Source organism: Muntiacus reevesi, chromosome 4 (genome assembly GCF_963930625.1).
Source record: "Muntiacus reevesi chromosome 4, mMunRee1.1, whole genome shotgun sequence".
NCBI lineage: Eukaryota > Metazoa > Chordata > Mammalia > Artiodactyla > Cervidae > Muntiacus > Muntiacus reevesi.
Window position 1 is genome coordinate 48,024,955 of NC_089252.1, and position 24,370 is coordinate 48,049,324.

The window sequence follows — 24,370 nt, forward strand, 5'->3', positions numbered from 1 at the left end:
TTTCCAGGCAAGAGCACTGTAGTATAATTCCCCTTAAAGACAGGACTCAGTCTTAACAAATGGTGACATTTTGCTTATCTTGTTTCAACTATTACCATTTTTCTCCCTAGAACAACATAAAGGAAATTCATGACATTGTGACTATGTCATTTCATCCGTAAATACATACCTAAGAACAAACTTCTCTTTGAATTCACCCATGTGAAAAAATGCTTTATCTCCATATTATAAGGTAGACACCTTGAGGGCAAGCAGTGTATCTTTTTCATTCCCGTTTCCCAATTAGCTCATCTCAGAAGAAACTTTAAATTTAAGTAATCAATTAATTTTATTTTTTGGCTGCACCGGGTCTTCATTGCTGCTCAGGCTTTCTGCAGTTGCAGAGAGCAGGGCCTACTCTCTAGGTACAATGTGCAGGCTTCTCATTGCGGAAGCTTCTCTTGTTGCAGAGCACGGGCTCTAGAGCCTGCGGGCTTCAGTAGTTGTGAGGAGCAAGTCTAGTTAGTTGCCATGCGGCATGTTGGATCTTCCTGGACCAGGGATCGAACACGTGTCCCCTGCTTTGGCAGGCGGATTCCCAACCACTGGACCAACAGGGAAGTCCTCACCAGAAACTTTTATAGACACATAAAATAAACTACACTCTGAGGATTGCTTAATGAACGCATGGCCTCAGACAGTGGCTCTTAAACTTGAGTATGTATCCAAATCAATAGGAGGACCTGGCAAAACACAGGTTGCTGGTCTCCAACCACAGAGTTTCAGCTTCAGTGGGTCTAGGGTGGGGCCTGACTATTTGCATGTCTAACAAGTTCCCAGGTGATGATGAGATGACGATCCAGAACCACGCTTTGAGAACCCTTTCATTAGAACAAAGAAGACGTCAATAGTCTAAACCTGCCCACTAATTATTCAAACATTAATCATATGTGAAGACTTAGGAGGAATACAGGGAGAAATGATTTTTATAAATCCCCACTTTCATGAAGCTTATATTGGATGAAAATTACTTTAAAAAGAAATGCAGGCGTGAGAACTATTAAGAAACACAGGAGCTGAAGTCTCACATCAGAAGATTCTCATGTAATTGGTATAGTGAAGGCAATGCATGTTTTGTTTTCAAGCTCGAAGTTAATTCCAATGTATATTCACGTACTATTACACTAGGGCTTGGGCTTCCCTGGTGACTCAGTGGTAAAAAAAACCCCCACCTGCAATGCAGGAGATGCAGGTTGGATCCTTGGTAGGGAAGATCCCCAGGAAGAGGGCATGGCAACCCAGTATTTTTGCCTGGAGAATCCCATGAACAGAGGAGCCTGGCAAACTATAGTCTATTGGGTCACAAAGAGTTGGACACAACTGGAGAGTCTGAACATGCATGCACGCACACCAAGACTCATTGAAGAGATTAGAGTTTGAGTTATGAAAGAGATTTTAATAGTTTAAGTGGGGAGAGCCTTCCCATTTTCCAGGCTGGGGGTGGGGGTGCCATTAGTTCCAGATGCTCTTTCGGGTCTTTCCAAGACAGTGAACGGCACATAAAAATACTCAAAAGTATTCAGAGTGTACACAGCATAATCTGTTTCTCTCTTCCACTTATTAGTGGTACATTTGGGCAAGTCAACCTGTAACTCCTTTTGTAAAATGGGGATAATAATTATACCTACATCGTAGTGTTAAGACAATTAAGTCGTTTTAATATATACAGGGAGACTCAGAGCCATGCTTAGTAGATAAAGTGTTCAGTGAATAATTATTTATTGAGCATCATCTATATGACTGGCAGAGAGCCTGAGCGAGAATGCTTCACTTGTATCTGTATCCTTTTAAATTTACAAAGCCCTTGCTTGTTTTTCATCACATTTCCTCCTTTCAAGGGCCTTTGATACAGGAAGGGGGAGTTTAATTTTGCTCACCTGACAGGAGAAAGATGTTGAGTGATTTTTCAAGAGTTTGATAGAATTGTGTATTCAAACCTCCCAAAGAGTACTCTTTCTTCTGCTATAAATAAGCAAACCAAAAACAAAAAAATTGAAGAACTGAGGAATCTGTTCAACTCCTTTGCAGATATACCTTCCTACACACAAATACATGTTCACAGGGATCTCGGCCATCTTCTATCATTCCCAGATGATCCATAAATGGGATGTCTAATCTATTGATAATCTATAGTCCACTTGGAGTTGTACTTCTTTCAGCTGTATTTCCAGTCAAGGACTGTAAGCTCCTAACTCCATTTTCTGAAGAGAATTCTACTTTCAGAGAGGTCCTTTCATTCTCTCAAGGAAATTCAGAAAGTGGAAAACATAAAACAAGTTTGACTAAGAAAGTCCTCTTCTGCAACACACACATGCACACTGAAAGTTAATACAGCAACTAACATGTTCCTTTCACGTCATAGGCACTTGGAGATAGGTTACATATATTCTGCTTCTAGATAATGAAAGTATAGGAAAAAGACAGATGTAATTGGAAAACATGAGTAATCATTAACAGAGACATAAAATCTAAACTTCCAAACTTTCTCTGATGGTTTCTATTAGCAAGGACCACCAAAAGATGTAACTCTTATAATACCCTGGTTGTTATTCTGTAATATGTTGTTATTCTGTAGTACACTGTAATACAGTGGTTGTTATTTTGCAACCCGTGGGGAATTTTCTGTATGATTGCAAACAAATATGTGGAAACTCATTCCAACACTTTAAACACAACAATCCTCTTAAGCTTTGAAAAACACTGTGCTCTTTTGAATTTACCTTTTTAGCCTCTATCCAACATTCTTGCTTGAATTGAGTTATTTCATCTGTAGGTGATGCTATTTTGATACAGTAATAGTTAAAGTGAGACACTAAGATGTCTCAGTTCAAATTGAAAAGGCTAAGTGCGATCACATACCACATCCCTCGGTCACCAGAAATAATTTAAGCATACAAACAAATTTCAAGTATAGAATTATTTTTAAATGAATTTAAAGGTCCAGTATCTAATATAGTAGGTTAGTGGCACACAAAATCAAAGCAGTGATATTATCAATACAGTAATAAAATTTTAATATTAATACAGTAGTAAACATTAATACAGTAGTAAAATAGCAACCTTAGATCTGGCATCCTCAATTTGATCTAGTGGGAATTATGAGCTATCCTAAAGAAACAAGTATAAAATTAAAACAATATGATAAGATTTCTGTGTATTTTAACAGTAACTGGTAGATGTTATTGTTAGTCCAAACAACAGAAAAGTTTATTTGAGGTTATTTATACAAGCAGAGGTTTATTTCACAGAATAAGAAATATGGAATAAGAATCAAGGCAGAACGTGGCTCAGTAATACTACTGGGGATCCAGGTGCTTTGATCCTGCCTATACACTTATAGGCCTTCATCTTCTTGCTTTTCATCCTATGGGCTGATAATGGGTGCCAGGACTTCAAACATTTCTGGGAAGAAGTGGGATGTGAAACAAAAGGTACAATTGAGTCTTTCTTAAAAACCCTTTCCTTCTTTTAAAAAAGCCTTTTCCAAAGTTCCGTCCAACAGCATCCATGTATGTGACTCCAACAGGGTTCTCTTAGACCAGCACTGTCCAACTGAAATACAACGTAAACCACAAACTGGAGTTATAAATGTAATTTTAAATTTTATGATAGCCATGTTACAGAAGTGAAAAGAAGGAGATGAAATTAATTTATTTCACTTAACCCAAAATATCCAAGATATTATTTTGACATGTGACAATATTTTTAAAATTGAGATATTTCACCTTTTTTGGGTACTGTTCTGGAACTCACTGTGTATCTTAGAGTTGCCATATTTCAAATGCTCAATAGCCATGTATCACTATACTGAGAGGAAGCCTCAAACCATTCCCCAAAGTGACTAAGGAAAAGAAGTGAATTGGGGTAGACCAGCAAAACAGCACTGTTCGCCTCTTTGACATTAACAGGTATTTCATTTACTAAGGAATGAGCTGATCTCAGTTTAACCAAAAGAAATCCCATCCATGATAAGCTCTCTGCAACCCTTCAGTCTGGGATGATTCTACTGTAGGACGGACTACCTTTCAAAGATAAAATAATTTTACCTCTACTAATGAAGAATTTATAATGACACATAATTTTTAAATTTTCTGTATTCAGCTTGAAGCATCTTGACAGTTTCTTGCAAGCAGGGTTATTTGAGGTCATGCTTATTTTAAAAATACTTCGATTTATTTATTTTTGGCTGTGCTGGGTCTTCCTTGCTGTGGGCAGGCTTTCTCTAGTTGCAGAGCGGGAGCTACTCTGTTGCAGTGCACAGGCTTCTTACTGTGGTAGCTCCTCTTGTGGAACACAGGCCCTGAACACGTGGGCTTTAGGAGTTGCAGCAGGCAGGCCCTGTAGTTGCGGTTCGCAGGCTCTAGAGAACCGGCTCAGTAACTGTGGCACACGGGCTTAGTTGCTCCGAGGCATGTGAAATCTTCCCAGAGCGGGGAGAGAACTCGTGTCCCCTGCATTGGCAGCCGGGTTCTTACCCACTGCACCACCAGGGAAGTCCCATGTTTATTTCTATTCTCTCTGTTCCAGCAGGGGTTATTATAGCAGCCATAGTTACCATTTATCCTCTAACCACTAGGAAATGGCAACCCACTCCAGTATTCTTGTCTGGAGAATCCCATGACCAGACAAGCCTGGCGGGCTACAGTCCAGGGGGTTGCCAAGAGTCAGACATGACTGACCGCCAAGCACGCACAGTTTCCCCAACATGCCCCACCCTTGGGTGCTCAGAGAGGCACCGCTTCTACAAATTTTACAGAACCGTCAGTTTAGGAGGCAAGAATCCACTTTTCTCTACTTCTGCTCAATCTTCTCTATCCTACATTTCCATCACCTTATGTTCTCATTCCATCTTCCTTGCCTCTTCTTCACTCTTTACATCTTTAAATTTTTTATAACTACACTTTAAAAGCACGCAAACTCGATTACAGTAAAGCGTTTTTGGTGACCACATTTTCTGAAGTAAGGATGAACTATCCTCCAGTATCATAACCATGGGTGAATTATACATATATTAAAGTAGGGTCGCGCTGCTTTCACCATAACCATTTACGGTGCCAGTGCTTTTTTCTGAGAGAGAATATTCGAATATCTACTTATGGGACTGTGATGACTGTAAATTCCCTGCGGGTCAAAAGTTGTGTCAGCCCATGGCTGATTCATGTGAATGTATGGCAAAAACCACTACAATATTGTAAAGTAATTAGCCTCCAATTAAAATAAACAATTAATTTACCAAAAAAAAAAAGTTGTGTCAGTAAACATGGAGAGCAGCAAAGAATTTGGCAGAAGAACAACTCGAAGGCAGACAAAAATTGCTCAAAAACCTAAAGTTGTTCCTCAAGGGCAGAGGCTTCACGTTTCCCAGGCCCGCTTTCTTCCTCGTCTCCATTCTCCTGGCTGGCATCCTGCTCGTCGAATCTCCGCTTTCCTCTCCCTGCCTCCAGGAGCGGCCCACACGCCCAGCCTCCGTAGCTTGCCCGGTTCGGGTCCTGGTACCAGCCGACAGGTCCCATCCCGCCCCATCCCCGGCCTCGCCCGCGCCTGCGTAGAGCCTCTTCTCGCGCGAACGTGCGGCCATCTCCCCGACCGACCCCAGCGCCCGCCGCCGAGATGGGAAACCTGCAGTTAGCCAGCCCCAGCTCTTTCCGTGGGGCGGCAGCTGTCCTCTGCGTGTCCGGACTCCTCCCACCCTACACGCCTGCGGGCTCACTCCTGGGGATCGGGCCCATAAAGGCACCGGCCAGGCCCCCAAACAGTTACCTCAGGCTACAGGGCAGAGGAAGGTCCTTGGAGGCTGGGACGCGGGCGCGCCGGCGGCGAAGCCCCGCCCCTTAAGGCTGGCTTACTGCCTCCGCATTGGCCCGGGCGCCCGTCAGTCTCACCCCCTTCATGGGGCCGCGGCGGCGGTCCTCCCTGGTCCGTCTCCTCACTGCGCGGGTGTACTGGCTGCCTCGGCTCGAGTCCAGCAGAGCCGGCCGGTCGGAGCCTGAGCTGGCGCCGGCTCCCTCCGGGAAGCCTCGGGAAGGGGAGGGCCGTCCTCGGCCGGAGCTGAGCATCGTCCGGGTGGCCTGCGGGGTCGCGGCCTCTCCGCCGGCAGCACCACCTGTCGCGGGGCCAGAAGCGGGGTAAGGGCGGCGCGCTGCCGGGGCCCCCGGGGCCGGGAGTTCCGGGATGCGAGCGGGCGCCGGCCTCCTCACCCCGGCGGGTGGAGCCGCGCGTTCGGCCCGCGAGGACCCGCTGGGCGGATGGGAGGGCGGGGTAGAGGGAAAGGAGCTTGCCGAGCCCGGGCTGAGAGCTCGGGGAGCGGTCGGGGAGCGGCGACACCCTCTCTGACCGCGGACACCTCTTCCCTTGCGCACGGTTTAGGAACGCGACTTAACCGAGCGAGATTCGCTGGTCCCAGGGCGCCCCCCTTCCCGACCCGGAGAAAGGCCCGGTGGCCTCCGTAGCGAGAGCATCTCTTCTACCCTTTATTCCCGCTCCCTTTAAAGACCGATTTTGTGGCTGTGTATCCCTTTGTCAAATAGTTCTCATTTTCTGCAGGGATGGATTAATGGCAGGAGTTAGACACTGTGTGTGTGTGTATGTGTTTGGATTGTTTCCTCGCTTTAAAGGAAGTTTGTCGCAGGCTAGAAAGTTCTAAGATCGGAACGATTCTGACCATGTGAAATGACATCTGTGGACTAGGGCTGGCAGGTGTCTATTTGACGCAGGTGATAGCCATTTCTGCTTGTGTGATTTTACACAGTGAGGTCCTGGATTTGACTTTCTTGGTTCCGAAGATAATTCTAGAAAATTTCCTTTGCCATTTGGTGAGAAGAAACTTAATCCGAATAACGAATCTCAACAGAAGTGCTTCCTTACAGAGCACGTTCTCTCATATCTCTTTATCTTCTTAATGTTTATGGCAATCACTTCAAAACAAAACAGTTAATAGCACTGTAATTTGTTTCAGTGTTGCAATCGATAACAATGGAAGCAAGTATTAATTGTTACTTAGAGGCCGGAGCGCTGTTTCCTACAAGAATTATCTCAAAATAATGCCCTGAGGTCGTTATTCTTTATTATCTCCGGTTTAGAAAGGAAGGGAAGCTGGTGGTTCAGTGGTAAAGAAGCTACCTGCCGATGCACGACCGCAGGAGACACAGGTGCCATCTCTGACTCCGGAAGATTCCCTGGAGGAGGAAATGGCAACCCACTCCAGTATTCCTTCTTGGAGAATCCCATGAACAGAGGAGCCTGGTGGACTCCCGTCTGTGGGATCACAGAGTCCGACGCGACTGAGCATGCATGCTTTACAAAGGGAGATTAGGAAGGTTAAGTAACTTGCCCAAGATCTCAGGTTTTAAGTGGCAAAGCCTGGATTCAGACTCAGGCAGTCTAACTTAGTAACTTCAGCCTCCTCTTCACCTTGTATGCTCCTTAAACATTGTTTATGTTGTAAAGCTAATTGCAGTGTTGTGTTCCTAAGTTTTGATCTTTAGTTGCCAAGCTTTCTGGATATTAAAGAAGAAACATTCGTTTCTTTACCCCTCCCCATATATACACACACAAATGCTAGTTAAATATATATTGTGTAACTACTGTAACTAGTTAAGTTACATGTTATATTACATGGTTGCAGAAATAAAGGAAAAAAAGTGTAGCAATTTTCTTCTAGTAGTGGACCTTTAAATAGTCAACTTTGAGCACTACTTTGTAATCTGTATCTGATTCTTTTATGGTAGCAATAAAGACTTGAAAGTTAAGCATAGAGGGAAGAAATGCTGATATATCTTTACCATATGTTGGAGAAAATGCTGGGCTATACTTTTGTAGAAGTTTTACATTCTCTTGAGAATTAAAACTTCTTCCTCAATGGAAGTGGTTTAGTTGATAAGTCGTGTCTGACTCTTGCGACCCTATGGACTGTAGCCTGCCAGGCTCCTTGGTCCTTGGGATTCTCCAAGCAAGAATACTGGAGTGGGTTGCCATTTCCTTCTCCAGGGGATCTTCCCAACCCAGGGATTGAACACAGGTCTCCTACACTGCCGGTGTATTCTCTACCACCTGAGCCACCCGATAGTTATTCTTGCTCAATAGTTGCTCCTAAAAAAGAACTGCTTATAGGTTTCACTCTTACAAGGTGTTTATGTATAATGCTTGTGTCTTTCAATATATTTGTTATGAAAACACTTTAAAATTCATAGAGGAAATACCCGTTTACCACTTGAGAATATCTTTTATAAATTAACTCTTACTGTGAAGCTGTTTGTGCATAAATTGTATTTAATTTCATATAAAAAATAAGCTATTTTAAACTGCATTACATTTTATATCAAACTAAAATTATAATCTGTTTTGGTGAATTTCAGGCCAACTCAACAACCATATTTTTAAAAATAACACTAAAAGGTGTAGGCGTTTACTAAGGATCAATATTGGAGAAAATTTATACTAAATATCAAAGTTACTCCACATTTGATTTAATGAAATGGTAATCATTTTATTAAAAGCTAACTATTTGAAAGTAACCATTTTGATTATTATACCTGCCTATTACACCTGTTCTGATCAATATATACAAATTTTTTAAGTTATGAAAAATACATTGATTATGTAGATATTGTTTAGGATAACATTTGATATTTGCCTGGATCTGTATGCCATCCAAATTCTCATTCTTGACCTAATGATTTCATTTGAAATTGTTTAAATAAATGTTAGCCATCATTATCCTCATAGTCTCATGTTTTTAAAGTTATATAGGGCTTCTTTTTTTAGACAAATTTTTATTGAACTATCATTAATATTCAAACTTTGTAGCCTCTTAAAATGGATTTCACTTTGGAAGATGATTCAGAAACAGCCTTTTAGAAGGCACCTTTTGACTTCCTTTATTACTACTAGTAACAATAACATGTAAATAAATAACAGAGCACTTAGAGGGCACTGTGATAAGCATTTTACATGGATTATATAATTTTAATCTTAAAATGGCTCTATTTAGTAGGTCCTGTTTCTCATCCCTGTTTGACTGATGAGATAACTGCAGCTCAAGGAGACAGACTTAACTGTGACCTAGTCAGGATCCTGGAGCTAGTAGTGTCTCAGGGGCAAAGCTAGAATTTCAGTCCTGTGGTTTGATTGTAGAGCTTACTTTCGACCACTCTGCCAGATTGCCTGGATGTGGATCTTACTGAATGAACCAAGTGAAGTGGTCAAGCTCTTTATGATGATGATAAAGCTCTAAGGGGTTGATACTACTGCCGCTGTTTAGTCGCTCAGTCGTGGCTGACTCTTTGCAACCCCATGGACTGTAGCCCGCCAGGCTCCTCTGTCCATGGAATTCTCCAGGCAAGAATACTGGAGTGGGTTGCCATTCCCTTCTCCAGGGGATCTTCCTGACCCAGGCATCGAACTTGGGTCTCCTGTACTGCAGTCAGATTCTTTACAGTCTGAGCCACCTGGGAAGCCTTGAGGACTTAATACTATATTTAAATATCATCATAACTGCACACAGCTGTTTAATAGGTTCCCTTCCCTTCCCTATTTTGTTGATGAGAAAAGTGAGACCTTCAAGTTAGGGGTTCCCAGACTTTTGGACTTCATCAGCAAGTTAAAAAAAAAAAAAAGAAGAAGTATGTGTGTAGGTGGGCAGTTCAGATCAGATGTAAGATCCCCAACTTTTAATTCCATCGACGTTATGGACCTTTTTTAGAACTACTGCAATCCACCATCCCCATCCTTTAAAAAGAGTTTTTTTTTTTTTTAAACCACCGAAAAAGGAGAAAGATGATAATTACAACATGAAAACAGACAATAAATTTAGTGTTGTGAAAAACTATATCGTCCCAGTTTTTCTCATTTGGTTATAGGTCAGTGAAAATGTGTTCCAGACTGACACCAATTCAGAGACCATTTGGGAATGCTTGGGTGACACAGTGATTCCAGACTGGTAATTAGCTGCGTCCAGGTTCCGACTGACTGCAGAGCTTATGCTCACTGCACCTGGTCATGAGGAGGAGAGAGGGTATGCTCAGTTGTGTCCGCCTCTTTGCGACTGCCTGGGCTGTACCCGCCCAGGTTCCTCTGTCCGTGAAATTTTCCCGGCAAGAATATTGGAGCAGGTTGCCAATTCCTACTTAAGGGGATCTTCCTGACCCGGAGTCTCCAGCCTTGTCAAGTGGATTCTTGACCACTGCACCATGACTTCTCTCCGATTGAGGTCTCCATTTCATTGAACTTCTGCTTTCTACCCCTAGCTAAGGAGCTGGGGAGAGGAATCTTCAGCCGTCAGTGACCTAGCAGTTTCAGTCCCAGTTAGGTTTAGAAACACCACCCAGAGTGTGGACTCCCTGCCCCCCTCCCCCCGCAAGGCAAGGTGAATGACACGCCAGAAGAAGAAACCACAGGCATACCTCAACATCCAGGAAACTCTCGAGTAGTAAGCAGCTTGATTTTTCATATTTCTTCAAAATGGGAAGCCCCACCTTCTTTTGTTTCCTGTTTTTACTTCACTCATTTCTACAGTTCTTTCATCCTATCTTATAATATGAGGAGTTCGGGTGTGTGTTTTCCCTCTTTTATCTTGTTGCCTCCAGCTGGTATTAAGCCTACTGTCTGTCTCTCTCCTTAGTCCTTGGTTCTATTTTTGGCAGAAATGGGATTTTCTTCTTCAATTGCTTTTTGACTGATGCCTACTTGTTTTAAAGACATTATTAAAGTTACTTTTATCTTTTATTTTACTCTGTCACTTAGTAATAAAGTAATAATTTGAGTGTTATGACACCACTCTATAAGTCTTATACTTTGCTGCATCTGTTCTCTCATTTGATCATTACAGTTATCTATGGGGTAGATTTGACAGGTTAGTCTTTATTTTACAGAATAAATTCAGTATTTGATGTAAGAAAATTTTTAGCCAGGAACTAAAGATAGAAGATTTTATGTCAGAATGTTGATCTTAAGTACTGAAAGGAAAAACTGTTGTTACTTCCTACTCGCAGGCTCAGTTCTTGTGGCCACCAAGTGTGTTTTTTCCCCACACCCGGAAGTTCTCACCTTCTAGGCAGCAGGTGTGCTTCAGCTGAATTCTAACACTCTCTACCTGGGGATAGCTTCCAAGACAACAAGTTAAGGACTCACTTCAGAAAGACTGCAATCACTTCAGATGTCAATCAAAAGTCCCAGGTTTTGGCCCATACTTCTGACCAACTGGCTGTAGATCAGGGCTTCCCACACCCCCCCTCCTCAGGTTAGATAGTTTGCTCTCCTGGCTCACAGAACTCAGACATTTTATTTTCAATTACTGCTATATTATAAATGGATACATTACAGGAACAGATGGATGGAGAAGATACATAGGTCTGGGTATTGGGGCTGGATTCAGGAGGGCACGGTGCTTCTTTGTCCTCTGGGCTTGTCAACCCCGAACACCTAGATGTATTCACCAACCTGAGAGCTCAGCACCTCTCCTTGTTCAGAAGTCTTTATGTATCTTCATCTCTATTGGTCCCACTCCTTTTCCCTAGGGACCTGGAGTAGTACTGCAAAATTTCCACTCTAATAATTACTTGATCTTTCTGGTGATCAGCTCTGTTCTGAGGTTATATAGTGGGCTCATCCTAAGTGAGTTCAGTAGCATAAACTCAGGTATAGTCAAAAGGGTCTCCCTATGAGTAGCAAAAGATACTCCTGTCACTCAAAATTCCAGTGGCTTTTAGGAGCTCTGTGCCAAGAACTGGGGACCAAGACCAAATATATTTTATTATACTTGTGGTATGACAAAATGTTGCTTTTTTTTTTTTTCAGATAGTCTTTGATTTTAAATTAAAAAGTTTTTCAAACTCTATTTTAGGTTTGCCTATGTCACCACTAGACTACAATACTAATCCAGTCTTTTGGTACCAAAGTTTTAATTGTGATAAATAATGCTTTCTCTCCTGGAAGACCCACTGAAACATGATCAGCGCTACAGTTTCAATTTCTGTCTTTTCAAAATTTATTTTGAAATAATTTGAAAGACTTGGTTGTATACATTATATTTCATTATACTTCATTAATTCTTCACTGTGTATTTTTAGAACAGAGATACCTCTAAATATGGTTATCGAACTCGGAAAGTTTTAAATTATACAATACTTATAAAATTATAGTATATTTTCCAGTTATGCCAGTTATCCCCAATCATGTCTTTGATAGCATTTTTTGGGATCAGACTTTGCATTTAGGTGTCTTGTCTTTTTAGTCGTCTTTGAATTGTAGTTGTTACTTAGTGTTTTTCATGACATGAACATTTTTGAAGAAAACTTGTCAGTTATTTTATGGTATGTCTCTCATGATTTTTAAAATTACCTTTATTGAAATATATTTGACATAAAACACTGTGAAAGTTTAAGAGGTACAACGTATTAATCTGATACATTTATATATTGTAATATTGCCGTTGTGCTGATAATTAGCACCTCTGCATGTTACATAATTATAATTTATTTTCAATGATTGGAATAATTAAGCTCTAGTCTCCTTGCAAGTTTGATTGTAATACAGTATTGTTGCCTGTGTTCATCAGTCATTAGATCTCTAGGACTTCTCTCTTACAACTCTTGTTGGAAGAGTCCGACGTTTGTACCTTTAAACAACGTCTGTCCTGTCCCTTAACCTCATTCCCATCTCTCATGATTCTTGATCATTTAGATTGCTTGTTTCTGCAGCCATATTTAGATACCACATTTATATAAAATATCCAGAATAGGTAAACTGAATACAGAAGGCAGATTGGTGGTTGCAGGCACTGGGATAGTGGGGAACACACCCGCTTAATGGGTGTGGTATTTCCTTCTGGGGTGATAAAAATGTTTAGGAACTAGATAGAGGTGGTTGTGCAGTATTATGGATTTTCTAAATCCCTCTGAATTGTACATTGTATGTGATGTGAATTCCTGCTCCCTAAAAATTAACATAAAATCCTAATGTAGATGATTTTGCTGCACCCCCATATATAGCCTGGATTTCTTCACAAATAGAAATTCCACTAAAAGCTGTTGCATAGAGGTTTCCCTGGTGGCTCAGTGATAAAGAATCCGCCTGCCAATGCAAGAGACACAGGTTTGATCCCTGGTCTAGGAAGATCCCACATGCCGCAAGGCAGCTCAGCCTGTTCACCACAACTATTGAGCCCGTGCTGTAGAGCCCAGGAGCCGAAAGTGCTGAAGCCCGAACCCGCTAGAGTCTGTGCTTCACAACAGGAGAAGCCGCCGCAGAGAGAAAGAAGCTCGTGCACTGCAACTGGAGGGTAGCCCCTGCCCACCAGAACCAGAGAAAAGTCTGCGCAGCAGCAAAGATCCAGCACAGCCAAATAAAACCATGTTAAAAAGGTGTTGTGTGATAATTACGATGGTTTGTGATGATGAAAGAAATGAGCATTGTAAATTGATTTTTAGTGGAAGAATTGACACACAGAAGAATCTTTTATACATTCTCATCAGTAAATATTTAACATTTAATGTATTATATAGTTTTCCATTTTGAAAAATTCCCATAATGTTTGTGATGAATGTGAAAGGACAAAAACATGTTCTCTAGCCAATTTGCGTGATTTTAAAATAGTCAGTGATAGGTTTTCTAAAAACAAAAATCACTTTAGTACATTGAATTTAAGTATTGACTGTATTAGTAACTTAAAATTTGAAGTCTAGATTAAGAATCAGTTTCTTTTCCTCTGAATGTATGTATTCCAGGCTTTTTTCTGTTATTTACTTTCTACCTTCAACCTAAAGTCTCCCACACCTGTTTACATTGAACTTACTTCCATGTAAACACTCACTGTTTAGATGTTTCATACCCTGCCACCCTTGTGTGAATTAGCGAAAGGGTAAATATTTGGCTCACTGTAGTAGGTAAGATGTAAAGAGTAGCAATGAGTATTGTCACTGAAGGACTTCAGCTGTTGTCAGAAAAAATAAATCTTTGCCTTCACCCTGTTGCTTACTCTTTTATAATCCCTTCTATCTATAGAAACATAAATGTATTTTGAAAAACGTCTTCATTTGTGGAAAGTGAAGCTTTCTAAATCTGCTTTTGAAAACTCATCCCTGATATACTTACAGTTCTATAATAGGTTTCTCATTATCTTTTTTTTTTTTTTTCTCATTATCTTTATTTGCTTTGTTTTTCCCAGGTGAGAAGATGTTGTCCAGGTTTAAAATAGTTGCCACTCCTTGTGCTCTGGCATGCCGCCATTTGCACACAAAAGAGAAAGGCAAGCCACTTATGCTGAACCCAAGAACAAACAAGGTTAGTAACATGAACACTATCATGTGTTTTCTTTCTTCCTGGTAAAGGTTTGATATATTTTAGACAGATATAGTACGAAAGATTTGTATTGTGTGGCTTTATACTAAAACTATTCGGAAGTGGTTTTTTTTTTTCCCCCCTACATGAACTTTTCTCTTTTCAGGGTTGCTTTATACCTTCCAAGTTTCACCCTCTCAATTTCTACCACCTAGAAAGAGTTGACTTTATTTCCTAGTCCTAGCTTAAAAAAAACACCAAGAATAGCAGATTGGTCAAGACTTTTGGCCAGCTGCAGTATATTTAGATTGACTTCATTTAGTCATTTTATTGCTTTTATAAATAAATGAATAAATGTTCTATGATTTCCTAATCCCTGATGGATCATTCATTCTCACTGTACTTGGAGGGAAAGAAATAGAAGAGGCCTTTTCTTTTCTTCCTACTATGCTTACCTGCACAATGAAGAGTCTAGTTAAGGGATTTTTATCAATATTGTATTTGAAGGAAGATAACTCAGGATCAGCTGAAGGGGGTGCACTTCTACTATGTAAATCAGAAGGGCATTGTCGTTGTGTCGATGAGCAGAAGACAGGATTGGTGAAACAAGTGGCAATGGAAGACAGAAAAGAGTAGAAGGGCAGGTGAGAGGAAAGTTGTTTCTGCTTTCAGGGCAAACATTTTAGACTATGTCACATTCACGTACTAACACCAGGCAAGCAAATTTAAGAATTTTATCAACTTTTAACATAAATGCTCAATACGTAAAATTATTTATTTAATAATCATTTTGATTTCTCCTGCGCATTATAAATAAAATGGTTTTGAGTGTCCCTTAAATCTAGGGACAGAGATAGGCAGTAAAACCTTGTGTGGCCAACTCATTTATCTTTAGCAATAGGATAAGCATTTTTAAATGAACTACATAGTTCATTTAAAGCTACATAAAAACTCAGGGGTTTTAGCCCCTTTACATTCCCCAGTCTTAGATAAAATCTTATGAGGAAGAACATGACACACAAAGAATTTAGTGGTTTGACTTTTTTTTTCCTCATTCTAAAGGTTCAACAATTTTATAGGTCTTTTTCAAAGAACCAACTTTTGATTTAATTTTTAATTTTTCAATTATTTTTTTCTATTTTCTATTGATTTTCATTCTAATCTTTATTATTTCCTTCCTTTTTGCTTCAGGTTTAGTTTGTTCTCCTCCCCCGCCACCCAGTTTCTTAAAGTGAAAGATTAAATAATTGATTTGAGATCATTCTGCTTCTTTCAGCTACATCTACAGCTACAAATTTCCATCTTAACATTATTTTCACTGTATTCTATAAGCTTTGGTGTGTGTGTTTTAATTCATCTTAAGGTATATTCTCATTTGCCTGTGCTTTCTTCTCTGCCCAGTTGGTTTTTTTAGGAGTGTGTTAAGATTCTCCAAATATCCATTTGTTTTTAATTTCTAATCTTGTTACATTGTGGTTGGAGATCATACTTTGGAAGACTTAAAACCTTTTAAATTTATTGAGACTTGTTATATGGCCTGACAAAGGGTCTGTCCTGGAGAACATTCCTTGTACAGATGAAAAGAATGTGTATCCTTCTGATGATGGAGCGTCTGCTGGGTCTAGTTGGTTTATGATGCTCTTCAAGTCTTCTTTTCCTTGTTGATTTTCTGTCTAGTTGTCTTCTCTATTATTTAAACTGAGATATTGACATTTTCAGCTTGTTGAATTATCTTTCTCCCTAATTCTATCAGTTTTTGCTTCACATATTTTGGCCCTCTTTTATTATCTAACAAAGTATGTTTATATACTTAATGGAGTGTATCTTCTTAACTGGAGTGACCCTTTCAGCAAAAGGCCCTCCTCTAGTAATGTTTGTTTCAAAGTCTATCTTCTCTGTTACTAAAGTACCTCTTCCAGCTCTGTTTTGGTTACTGTTGGCATCCTGAATCTTTTTCCATTCTTTTACTTTACACCAATTTGTATCTTTGAATCAACATGTGTCTCTTGCAGTCAGCATGTAATTGGATCATGTTACTTTATCAGTTCTGCCAGTCCTTTTAATTTTAGAATTTCATCCATCTACATTAATAGAATGTCTAGTAGGGTATGATTTATGTCTGCTATTTTGCTGTTTGTTTTAAAAGTCTAATGTGGTTTCTGTTCCTCTCTGTCTTCCATTGTTCCCTTCGCTTGTGTTAAATATTTTCCATTATACTATTTAAATTCCCTTGTCTTTTACTGCCTGTTTCTGAGTTATTTTCTCAGTGGTTTGCCCTGGGAACTATAGTTACCATCTTTATCACAGTCTAGTTCAGTTTGATACTAGTTTAATTAAATAGTACCCCAGAACTTTGCTCCTGTAGAGGTCTATCTCCTTTTGTGCTGCTTTTTTATACAAATTATATTTTATACATTGCATGACCATCAACACAGATTTATAGTTATTATATTATGTAATTGTCTTTTAAATTGAGTAAGAGGAAGAAACCTACAAAAAATATATTTACACTGTTTTTTTTTTAATTATGTAGTCATCTTGTCCATGTTCTTTATTTCTTTGCATAGATTTGAGTTACTGTCTAGTGTATTCCATTTAGGCCTGAAGGATTCCCTTCATATTTCTTGTGAGACAGGTCTGTTACAATGGATTCTCTGTTTTTATTTATCTGGGAATGTCTTAGTTTCTTCATTTTTGAAGGGTAGTTTTGTAGAATTGGGAAGTTCTTGGTTGACAGTTGATTTTTCCTTCAGCACTGCCTATGGCTTCCATGGTTTCTGATAAGAAATTAGCTGTTAATCGTTTTGAGAATCCCTGCATGTGATGAGTCACTTCTCTTTGCTTTCAGATTCCTCCTTTTGTCTTTGGCTTTTGACAGTTTGAATAGGATGTGTCTGGGGTAGACCTCTTTGTGTTTTTCTTGATTGGTGCTATTGGGCTTCTTGAATGTGTGGGTTAAAGATGCTCATCAAATTTGGGAAGTTTTTGGTCATTGTGTTTTTTTCAATTATTCTTTATCCTTTTCTCTCCTCACCTCTGGTACTCCTGTTATGTTTATGTTGGCACTCTTGATGGTGCCTCTGAGGTCTGTTCATATTTATTCCTTATTTTTCCTTTCTCAGACTGAATTATCTCAGTTGACCAATGTTTAATGATTTTTTTTCTTCCACAACTCACATCTGCTTGTTGAACCTCTTTAATGAAATATTTATTTCAGTTGTATATCAATTAGATAATTTGTTTGGTTCCTTTCTGTAGCTTCTCTGCTTATCAATATTCTCTGGTTAGTGGGATGTTATTCTCATACTTCCCATAGTTTGTTAGACAATGGTGTTTTTTAGTCTTTTTGATATATTTAGAGTAACTTTTTTCTTTTTTTTTAGTTGCAGTATAATTGATTTACAGTGTTTCAAGTGTATAGCAAAGTAATTCATGTTATACATACATATATATACTTTTTCAAATTCTTTTTCCTTATAGTTCCCTGTGCTATACAGTATGTCCTTGTTGTTTATCTACTTTGTATATAGCAGTGTGTTAATTCCAACTTATCCCTCCCCTAGAACAACTAATTAAAAGTCTTTGTCTAGTAAGTACAATATTTGGGCTTCTTCAGGGGCAATTTCAATTAACTGCGCTTTTTTCTTATATACGAGTCAGACTTCGTGTGTTTTTGTTTGTTTGCCTTTTTGATTTTTTTGTTGAAATAGTCATTCCTCCCAGGGTTTGTAGTGTTGCTGTTGCCTATTTAGTATCATTAATGAATTCTTTCTTCTTGTTATATTTGCCTACTGAAATTTCTGCTTTGTTAACGTCATAATCAGCAAATGATTAAGCAGAAACTTAAATACGTAGAACCATTCTTTGCCAAGGAGCTCTGTGTATCTGTGGGGGTGTGCCTTTAATTTTCTTTCTTGCGTTCTCAGTTGTGTCCAACTCTTTGCGACCACATGAACTGTAGCCTTCCAGACTTCTTTGTGGGACTTCATTAAGGCAAGGAGAGCATACCATCCAAGGAGACTTCTCCAGGGGATTTTCCCGACCCAGGGATGAGACCAGTGTCTCTTGCATCTCCTGCATTGGTAAACAGATTCTTTACCACTTGAGCTACCTGGGAAGCCTGGGGCGTGCTTTTAGTGCTCAGCTAAGCAGTTTACAGGGCTTCCCAGGTGGCGCTGGAGGTAGAGAATTCACCTGTCAATGCAGGAGACAAGCAGGTTCGATCCTTGGATTGGGAGGATCCCCTGGAGAAGGGCATGGCAACCCACTTCAATATTCTTGCCTGGAAAATCCCATGGACAGAGGAGCCTGGCGGGCTACAGTCTGTGGGGTCACAGAGTTGGATGCCTCTGAGGTGACTTAGCACAGCACAGAAGCAGTTTACAACTTTGTGTCAGCCTTCACTTCCTGTTTACACAGGGCCTCAAGGCTAGCCAGAGGTCGCTCAAGTCTTTCCTGGACATGCTTACAGCTATGCATATGATCGTCTAGGTTCTTAAGAATATGTCTCAGCTTTTCAAAGATCCCCCTGAACTTTTCAGTTTCCCTTTTCAGTTTTTTGGTTAACCTGTTGTTTGCCCCAGATGCTATCTACTGCCTTGGGGAGATGGTGTGTTAAATAATTATCTCTGATTGTTTACATCAGACTGTTCTGGGGGCTGGGAAAGAAGGCTATTCACACTGCCTGAGCTGCAAGTCAGGTCAAATAAAGATAGCCTTGCAGATAGGGTCTTCAGGTCAAACAATGACAGTTACCTGGATACTGGGCTTTAGAAGAATCTCCAACCCTTCCTGCCTTTCTCCAGTGACAGCCAAGCCCTAATTTTCAAAGTGACTGCTTCACAGTGTTTGCTTCTTCAAGGTTACTGTGGAGCTGGGGAGGGGAGAATAGGAAGAAGGAAAGCTATGAAGCTTTCTGTTCTTACTGAAACTCAGGAGTTTTTCTTGAGTAAATGCTCTCCAGTTGCTGAAACCTTTGATTAATTTCCAGAATTGTGAACTTTTGGCCAGGATTCTTGTTGCTTTTATGGAGGAAAATACTTTTTTAGAATCCTTACTCTGGCATTTTTACCGACATCTTTTTGATAACAAAAAATTTAACCCATAGCTGAATAACAGAAATTGGAAAAGAGTTTATTACATTGGTTAATTTTTCTTAAGTATAATTTCTTCTTCCCTCCTCCCTCTGTTCAGCCTCATTCCTATCTAGTCATGGCAGCCTCTTAGTTTGGTTTATATTCTTTAAAACTGTCTGTTGCTTTCATTTTTAATATTTGCATGCATCTGTATGTAACATGTAGTTTATGGGGGTTTTCTAAACACAATAATAGGGATTTTTGTTTTGATTTTTCAACTTAACTTTTTTCCCTAACTGTATCTGGCAGGTCCTTCCACTCTACACTTAAAGGTGAATGTTTAACTGTATGGAAGTGTCATAGGTTCATAATTCTTCCATAATTGATGGACTTTTAGTTTGTAATAGACAAGAGAACTAGAAACAGTGCTACAACTAATCTCTTCATATGTACTTCTTTGTTTATGAATATTTCTTTAGAATAGGTAGAAGTAGAATTGCTATATGTGCATTCAAGATAGGGAAGCAATCTAAGTGTCCATCAACAGATGAATGGATAAAGAAGATATTTACACACACACACACACACACACACACACACACACACACACACAATGGAATAGCACTCAGCCATAAGAAAAGAATGAAATTCTGCCATTTGCAACAGTATGGATTGACCTAGAGTATTATACTTAGTGAAGTAAGTCAGACAAAGACAAATACTGTATGATATCACTTATGTGTGGAATCTAAAAAATAAAAACAAGTAAATGGATATAACAAAAGAGAAAGACTCACAGATATTGAGGACAGATTAGTGGTTACCAGTAAGGAGAGGCAAGGGGAGAGGGACAAGGTAGGGATAGAGAATTAAGAGATACAACTACTTTGTATAAAATAAATAAGCTGCAATGATACATTGTACAGCAGAGGGAAATATAGTCATTGTTTAATAATAATTTTAAATGGAGTTTAAAGAAATTGAATCACTGTTGTATACTGGAAGCTAACATATTGTAAGTCAGTTATACTTCAGTTAAAAAAATAAAATATGTGCATTACAAAAAAAAAATCTAAGAATACTTTAAAATTAGCTTTCAAAAAGCCTAGAGCAGTTTATAGTCCCAGCAATGGTATGAGAGTAATTCTTTTACTATATTCTCACCAGTACTAGATATGATCAATCTTACAAATTTTTGAAAGTCGGGGCCGAAATGTTATCTGGCTGATCTTTTTAAGTTTATGTTTAAATTACATTTGGTAGGGTGCATTACATTTGCTACCCCTGTAGTTAATAATTTTTAATTCCTTTATTTTTTTCCTTTTTAGGGGATGGCGTTCACATTACAGGAAAGACAAATGCTTGGTCTTCAAGGACTTCTACCTCCCAAAATAGAGACACAAGATATTCAAGCCTTACGGTTCCATAGAAACGTGAAAAAGTTGAATGGCCCTTTGGAAAAGTGAGAGTTGATTAGATGTTTAGATTTTTTTTAATTGATGTTTTGATCAAAAAAATTGGGAGTACTATTATGATGGCATGAGAAATAAGTCTCATAATGAAACTTGTATTTTAGTTGATTTATTTTATAATGATTATATTTCCTTCACTTCAGTGAATAATTCCCTTATTTTCACTGTAGTAAAACTCACCAGGAATCAGTTTTTCATAGTTAAAATCACAGAGCTCTAAGGATTGAATTGAATGGTAGAAGCATACACCTATTCTGTTCAGCTTTTATTGATCATCTACTTTGTGTGCTGTCGCTAGCCACTGAGGATATAAAGCAAGTAATAGATAGGGTGGCCATATAATATATCATCCAATCCAGGACACTTTGGGGAGTGAAAAAGAGGTAAATGAAACTGTCCCAGGCAAACTGGAATGTATGGCCACCCTGGTAACTCACAGCCTGCCTCCTAGGAGCTCATCCATGGAGAGTTACACTATGGCTGTCATTGTAGCTGCACTGCACTGTGCAGGACCGCGAGGAAGAGGGATGCCTTCTGCAGCCTGGGAGAGCACTTCCTGGAGGAAGTGATGCCTTCGTTGAATTTGAAACACTATGTTACAGGGAGTAGGCAAAATGAGAAAGAAGGTCAGGGTATTGTGGGTAAAGGGATCAGTTTGACTATAGGACTGAAATATTCATTTGGTTTGTGAAGTATAGGAGATTATTGGATATTGGTGACAAGTAAGACTGGTTTCTTTGAATGTCAGATGAGTAGATGAGGGAGAGTGATGAGTGAGGGACTGTACGTGTGTACACACACACACACACACACACATATACATACATACACACGTGTGTGTGCTGTGCTTAGTCACTCAGTCATGTCCAGTTCTTTGTGTGCCCCATGGACTGTAGCCCACCAGGCTCCTCTGTTCATAGGATTATCTAGGCAAGAATACTGGAGTGGGCAGCCATTCCTTCTCCAGAGGAATCTTCCCAACCCCAGTCTTCTACATTCCTGGAATCTTTACTGTCTGAGCCACCAGGAAAGCACATATACGTACATACATACATACATATGTACGTGTGTGTGTTTCGTCTCTCACTCATCACGGAGGGGAGAGAAAGTCAAAAAGTGGCATGAGGGTCACACAGGGAGTAGGGTGTTATCGGAAAATCTAAAATGTATGTATGTGTGGTGGGGGACGGGGATGACCGAAAAAGACCCCAGAGAGAGTGCCACCTCAGCTGCATTTGGAGAGCATGAGCAGAGAGGCCTCTGCCTGGAAGAGGGTGTTCCAGGCAGCGGGTGCGTTGTCATGTGCTGCAGTGCCAAGGTGAGTGTTCTGGAGCAAGCTCAGCACAAAGACGAGGCTGCAAAGTAATCAGGGAAGTTTCCTTAACTATGTTAAGAGCTTAAGCCTATTAAACTGGTGTTTGAAAGCCATTCAAGGAGAATAGAACTGATCAGAGATATGTTTTTAAGAGAATAGATTGGAGCAGGAGAACAAAGCCGTGTGTATAGAGACTTGTTAGAAAGGGAGGAAACAACTGTGTGAAAGGTGTTTAGCAAATAGTCTCTGTAGAACCTGTGAGTTTGTTAGGTTGGGGTGGGGAAGGGTGGGAGAGGAAGAATTCAGGAATGGACTCCAGATGGATTCCCATTTGATCAGACGGCAGCAGGAGGAGAAACAAATGAGGGAAAAAAACGAGTCTATTTTATATTTAATTCAAGGTGATAACTGATTTTTCAGTCCAACATCTCCCTGTTTTCTAAACTTTATTCTTTAAAAGCTGTTATTTATAGGTTTATATGAATTAATCATTGCCTCCTTTATGCTACTTCTGTGCAATATAGTAGACTTAAAATGCTTCTAAGTTTCCTGGATTATAAACCCCATGAGAACAGGGACACTTCTTACATCTCTGGAGTTTACAATCATGCCTGGCACATATTTAGTATTTAGTGAATATTTGAATGAATGCCACTTTATTTTGTTTTCTTGTTTACATGTCAGTCACCTTGAAGATTAGCTACTTAAGGGTGAGGTGGTGGTTTAGTCGCTCAGTTGTGACTGACTCTGTGATCCCATGGACTGTAGCCCATCAGGCTCCTCTGTCCCTGGGATTCTCCAGGCAGGAATACTGGAGTGGGTTGCCATATCCTTCTCAAGGGGGATCCTCCCAAGCCAGGGATTGAACCCAGGTCTCCTGCACTGCAGGCAGATTCTTTACCGACTGAATTACAAGGGAAGCCCCTAAGGGTGGGGCCTCATGGTCATTTCTGCATTTCCAGTGCCTGTTTCAGAGCCTGATTCACAGTGAGGGCCCAGTGAATGTTAGCTGTTCCTTCTGATTCTTGTCATCATCATCATCTACAATTTAAGTGCATTTTAACTTTTTAGTCCTGGGTATTACATAAGGATATATGGGGTTTTGTTTTCCAGGGGGAGGGGATCCTCAATTGTACATATTTAGATTTCATTTCAAAGGCTAAAATCTTTAATGCTGTGTGATGTAGACATTATTTACTGTGCTCAATTTCAGATACATCTATATAATGGGAATACAAGAAAGAAATGAGAAATTGTTTTACAGAATACTGCAAGATGATATTGAAACTCTAATGCCAATTGTATATACACCAACAGTTGGTCTTGCCTGCTCCCAGTATGGACACATCTTTAGAAGACCTAAGTAAGGCTTATTTTAAAAATATTTTTGCAAATTACTATTGTATAGGAAAAAAATCACAGCACCGATTACATTTTTATTTTTTGTGTTGCAATTTTATCCAACCACAGTTCCCTTCCTCACAAAAACTTAATTTGGACAGAAAGGGATTCATAAAAATCTTTTGTGTCATATTCTTTATTTTGTGGAAATAGCATCATTCATTCCTAACCTTCTTTAAGTTTCGATTGTTAGAGGAATTGTTCATTTTTATACCGAAAAAAAAGTATCCTCCATTTTGGTAGCATATTCTGCAGAATAATCATAAAACTTTTTGGCAGTCTGGCTGACTAAGAGAGTAAATCTCATTTTTTAGCAGCGTTATTTCTATTGCCTGTTCATTTTTATGATCTTACACAAATTTTAATTTCAAATAGTTCAAGCACCTTCAAATATTTTAAGTGGAAAGGATGCTGGGGTGAGTGTTGGCTCAAGCCTTTGAGTAAGTAAGTTACTTTATCCCTCTGAATCCATTTATCATAAAATAGGGATTCCAGTACCTTTCAAAGAGCTGCTGAGAAGGTTAGATGAGGAAACTGATGTGACAGTTCTTTGTAAACTTATAAGCGTTGTGTAAGTGCTATTTTTACTTAATTTGAGTTTTCTTGTCTTGTTCCTCTAACTTGTAGTCATTTCCCACCATCCTTATATCTTTCCAATGTCCTGCTTACATACTGATACAAATGTAGAAATTCAAACGCCGTGTGACAGCATTTGTCATCAGTCTCCTCTCTAGTCTAGTGGCTCTCAAACTTTAACGTGCATATGGAAACATCTGTGGGACTTACTTAAAGTG

At 39.6% G+C, this 24,370-nt stretch overlaps 1 protein-coding gene and 1 long non-coding RNA gene across 2 annotated transcripts in view; one reads left to right on the forward strand and one right to left on the reverse strand.

Moving 5' to 3' along the window:
- Positions 1 to 3,027: 3,027 nt before the first annotated feature.
- Positions 3,028 to 5,923, reverse strand: LOC136166474 (uncharacterized). Its single transcript, XR_010662919.1, has 2 exons — positions 5,800 to 5,923; positions 3,028 to 3,591 (listed from the first exon to the last, which is right to left on the reverse strand). It is a non-coding gene; the product is annotated as an uncharacterized lncRNA (long non-coding RNA).
- Positions 5,924 to 5,959: 36 nt separating this feature from the next.
- ME2 (malic enzyme 2) overlaps positions 5,960 to 24,370 on the forward strand; it is a 48,926-nt gene continuing 30,515 nt past the window's right edge. The window contains exons 1-4 of the mRNA XM_065932746.1: positions 5,960 to 6,164; positions 14,201 to 14,316; positions 20,717 to 20,850; positions 23,389 to 23,538. Coding sequence (XP_065788818.1) covers positions 14,209 to 14,316; positions 20,717 to 20,850; positions 23,389 to 23,538 — 392 coding nt within the window. The 5' untranslated portion in view covers positions 5,960 to 6,164; positions 14,201 to 14,208. The remainder of the gene's footprint in view (positions 6,165 to 14,200; positions 14,317 to 20,716; positions 20,851 to 23,388; positions 23,539 to 24,370) is intronic.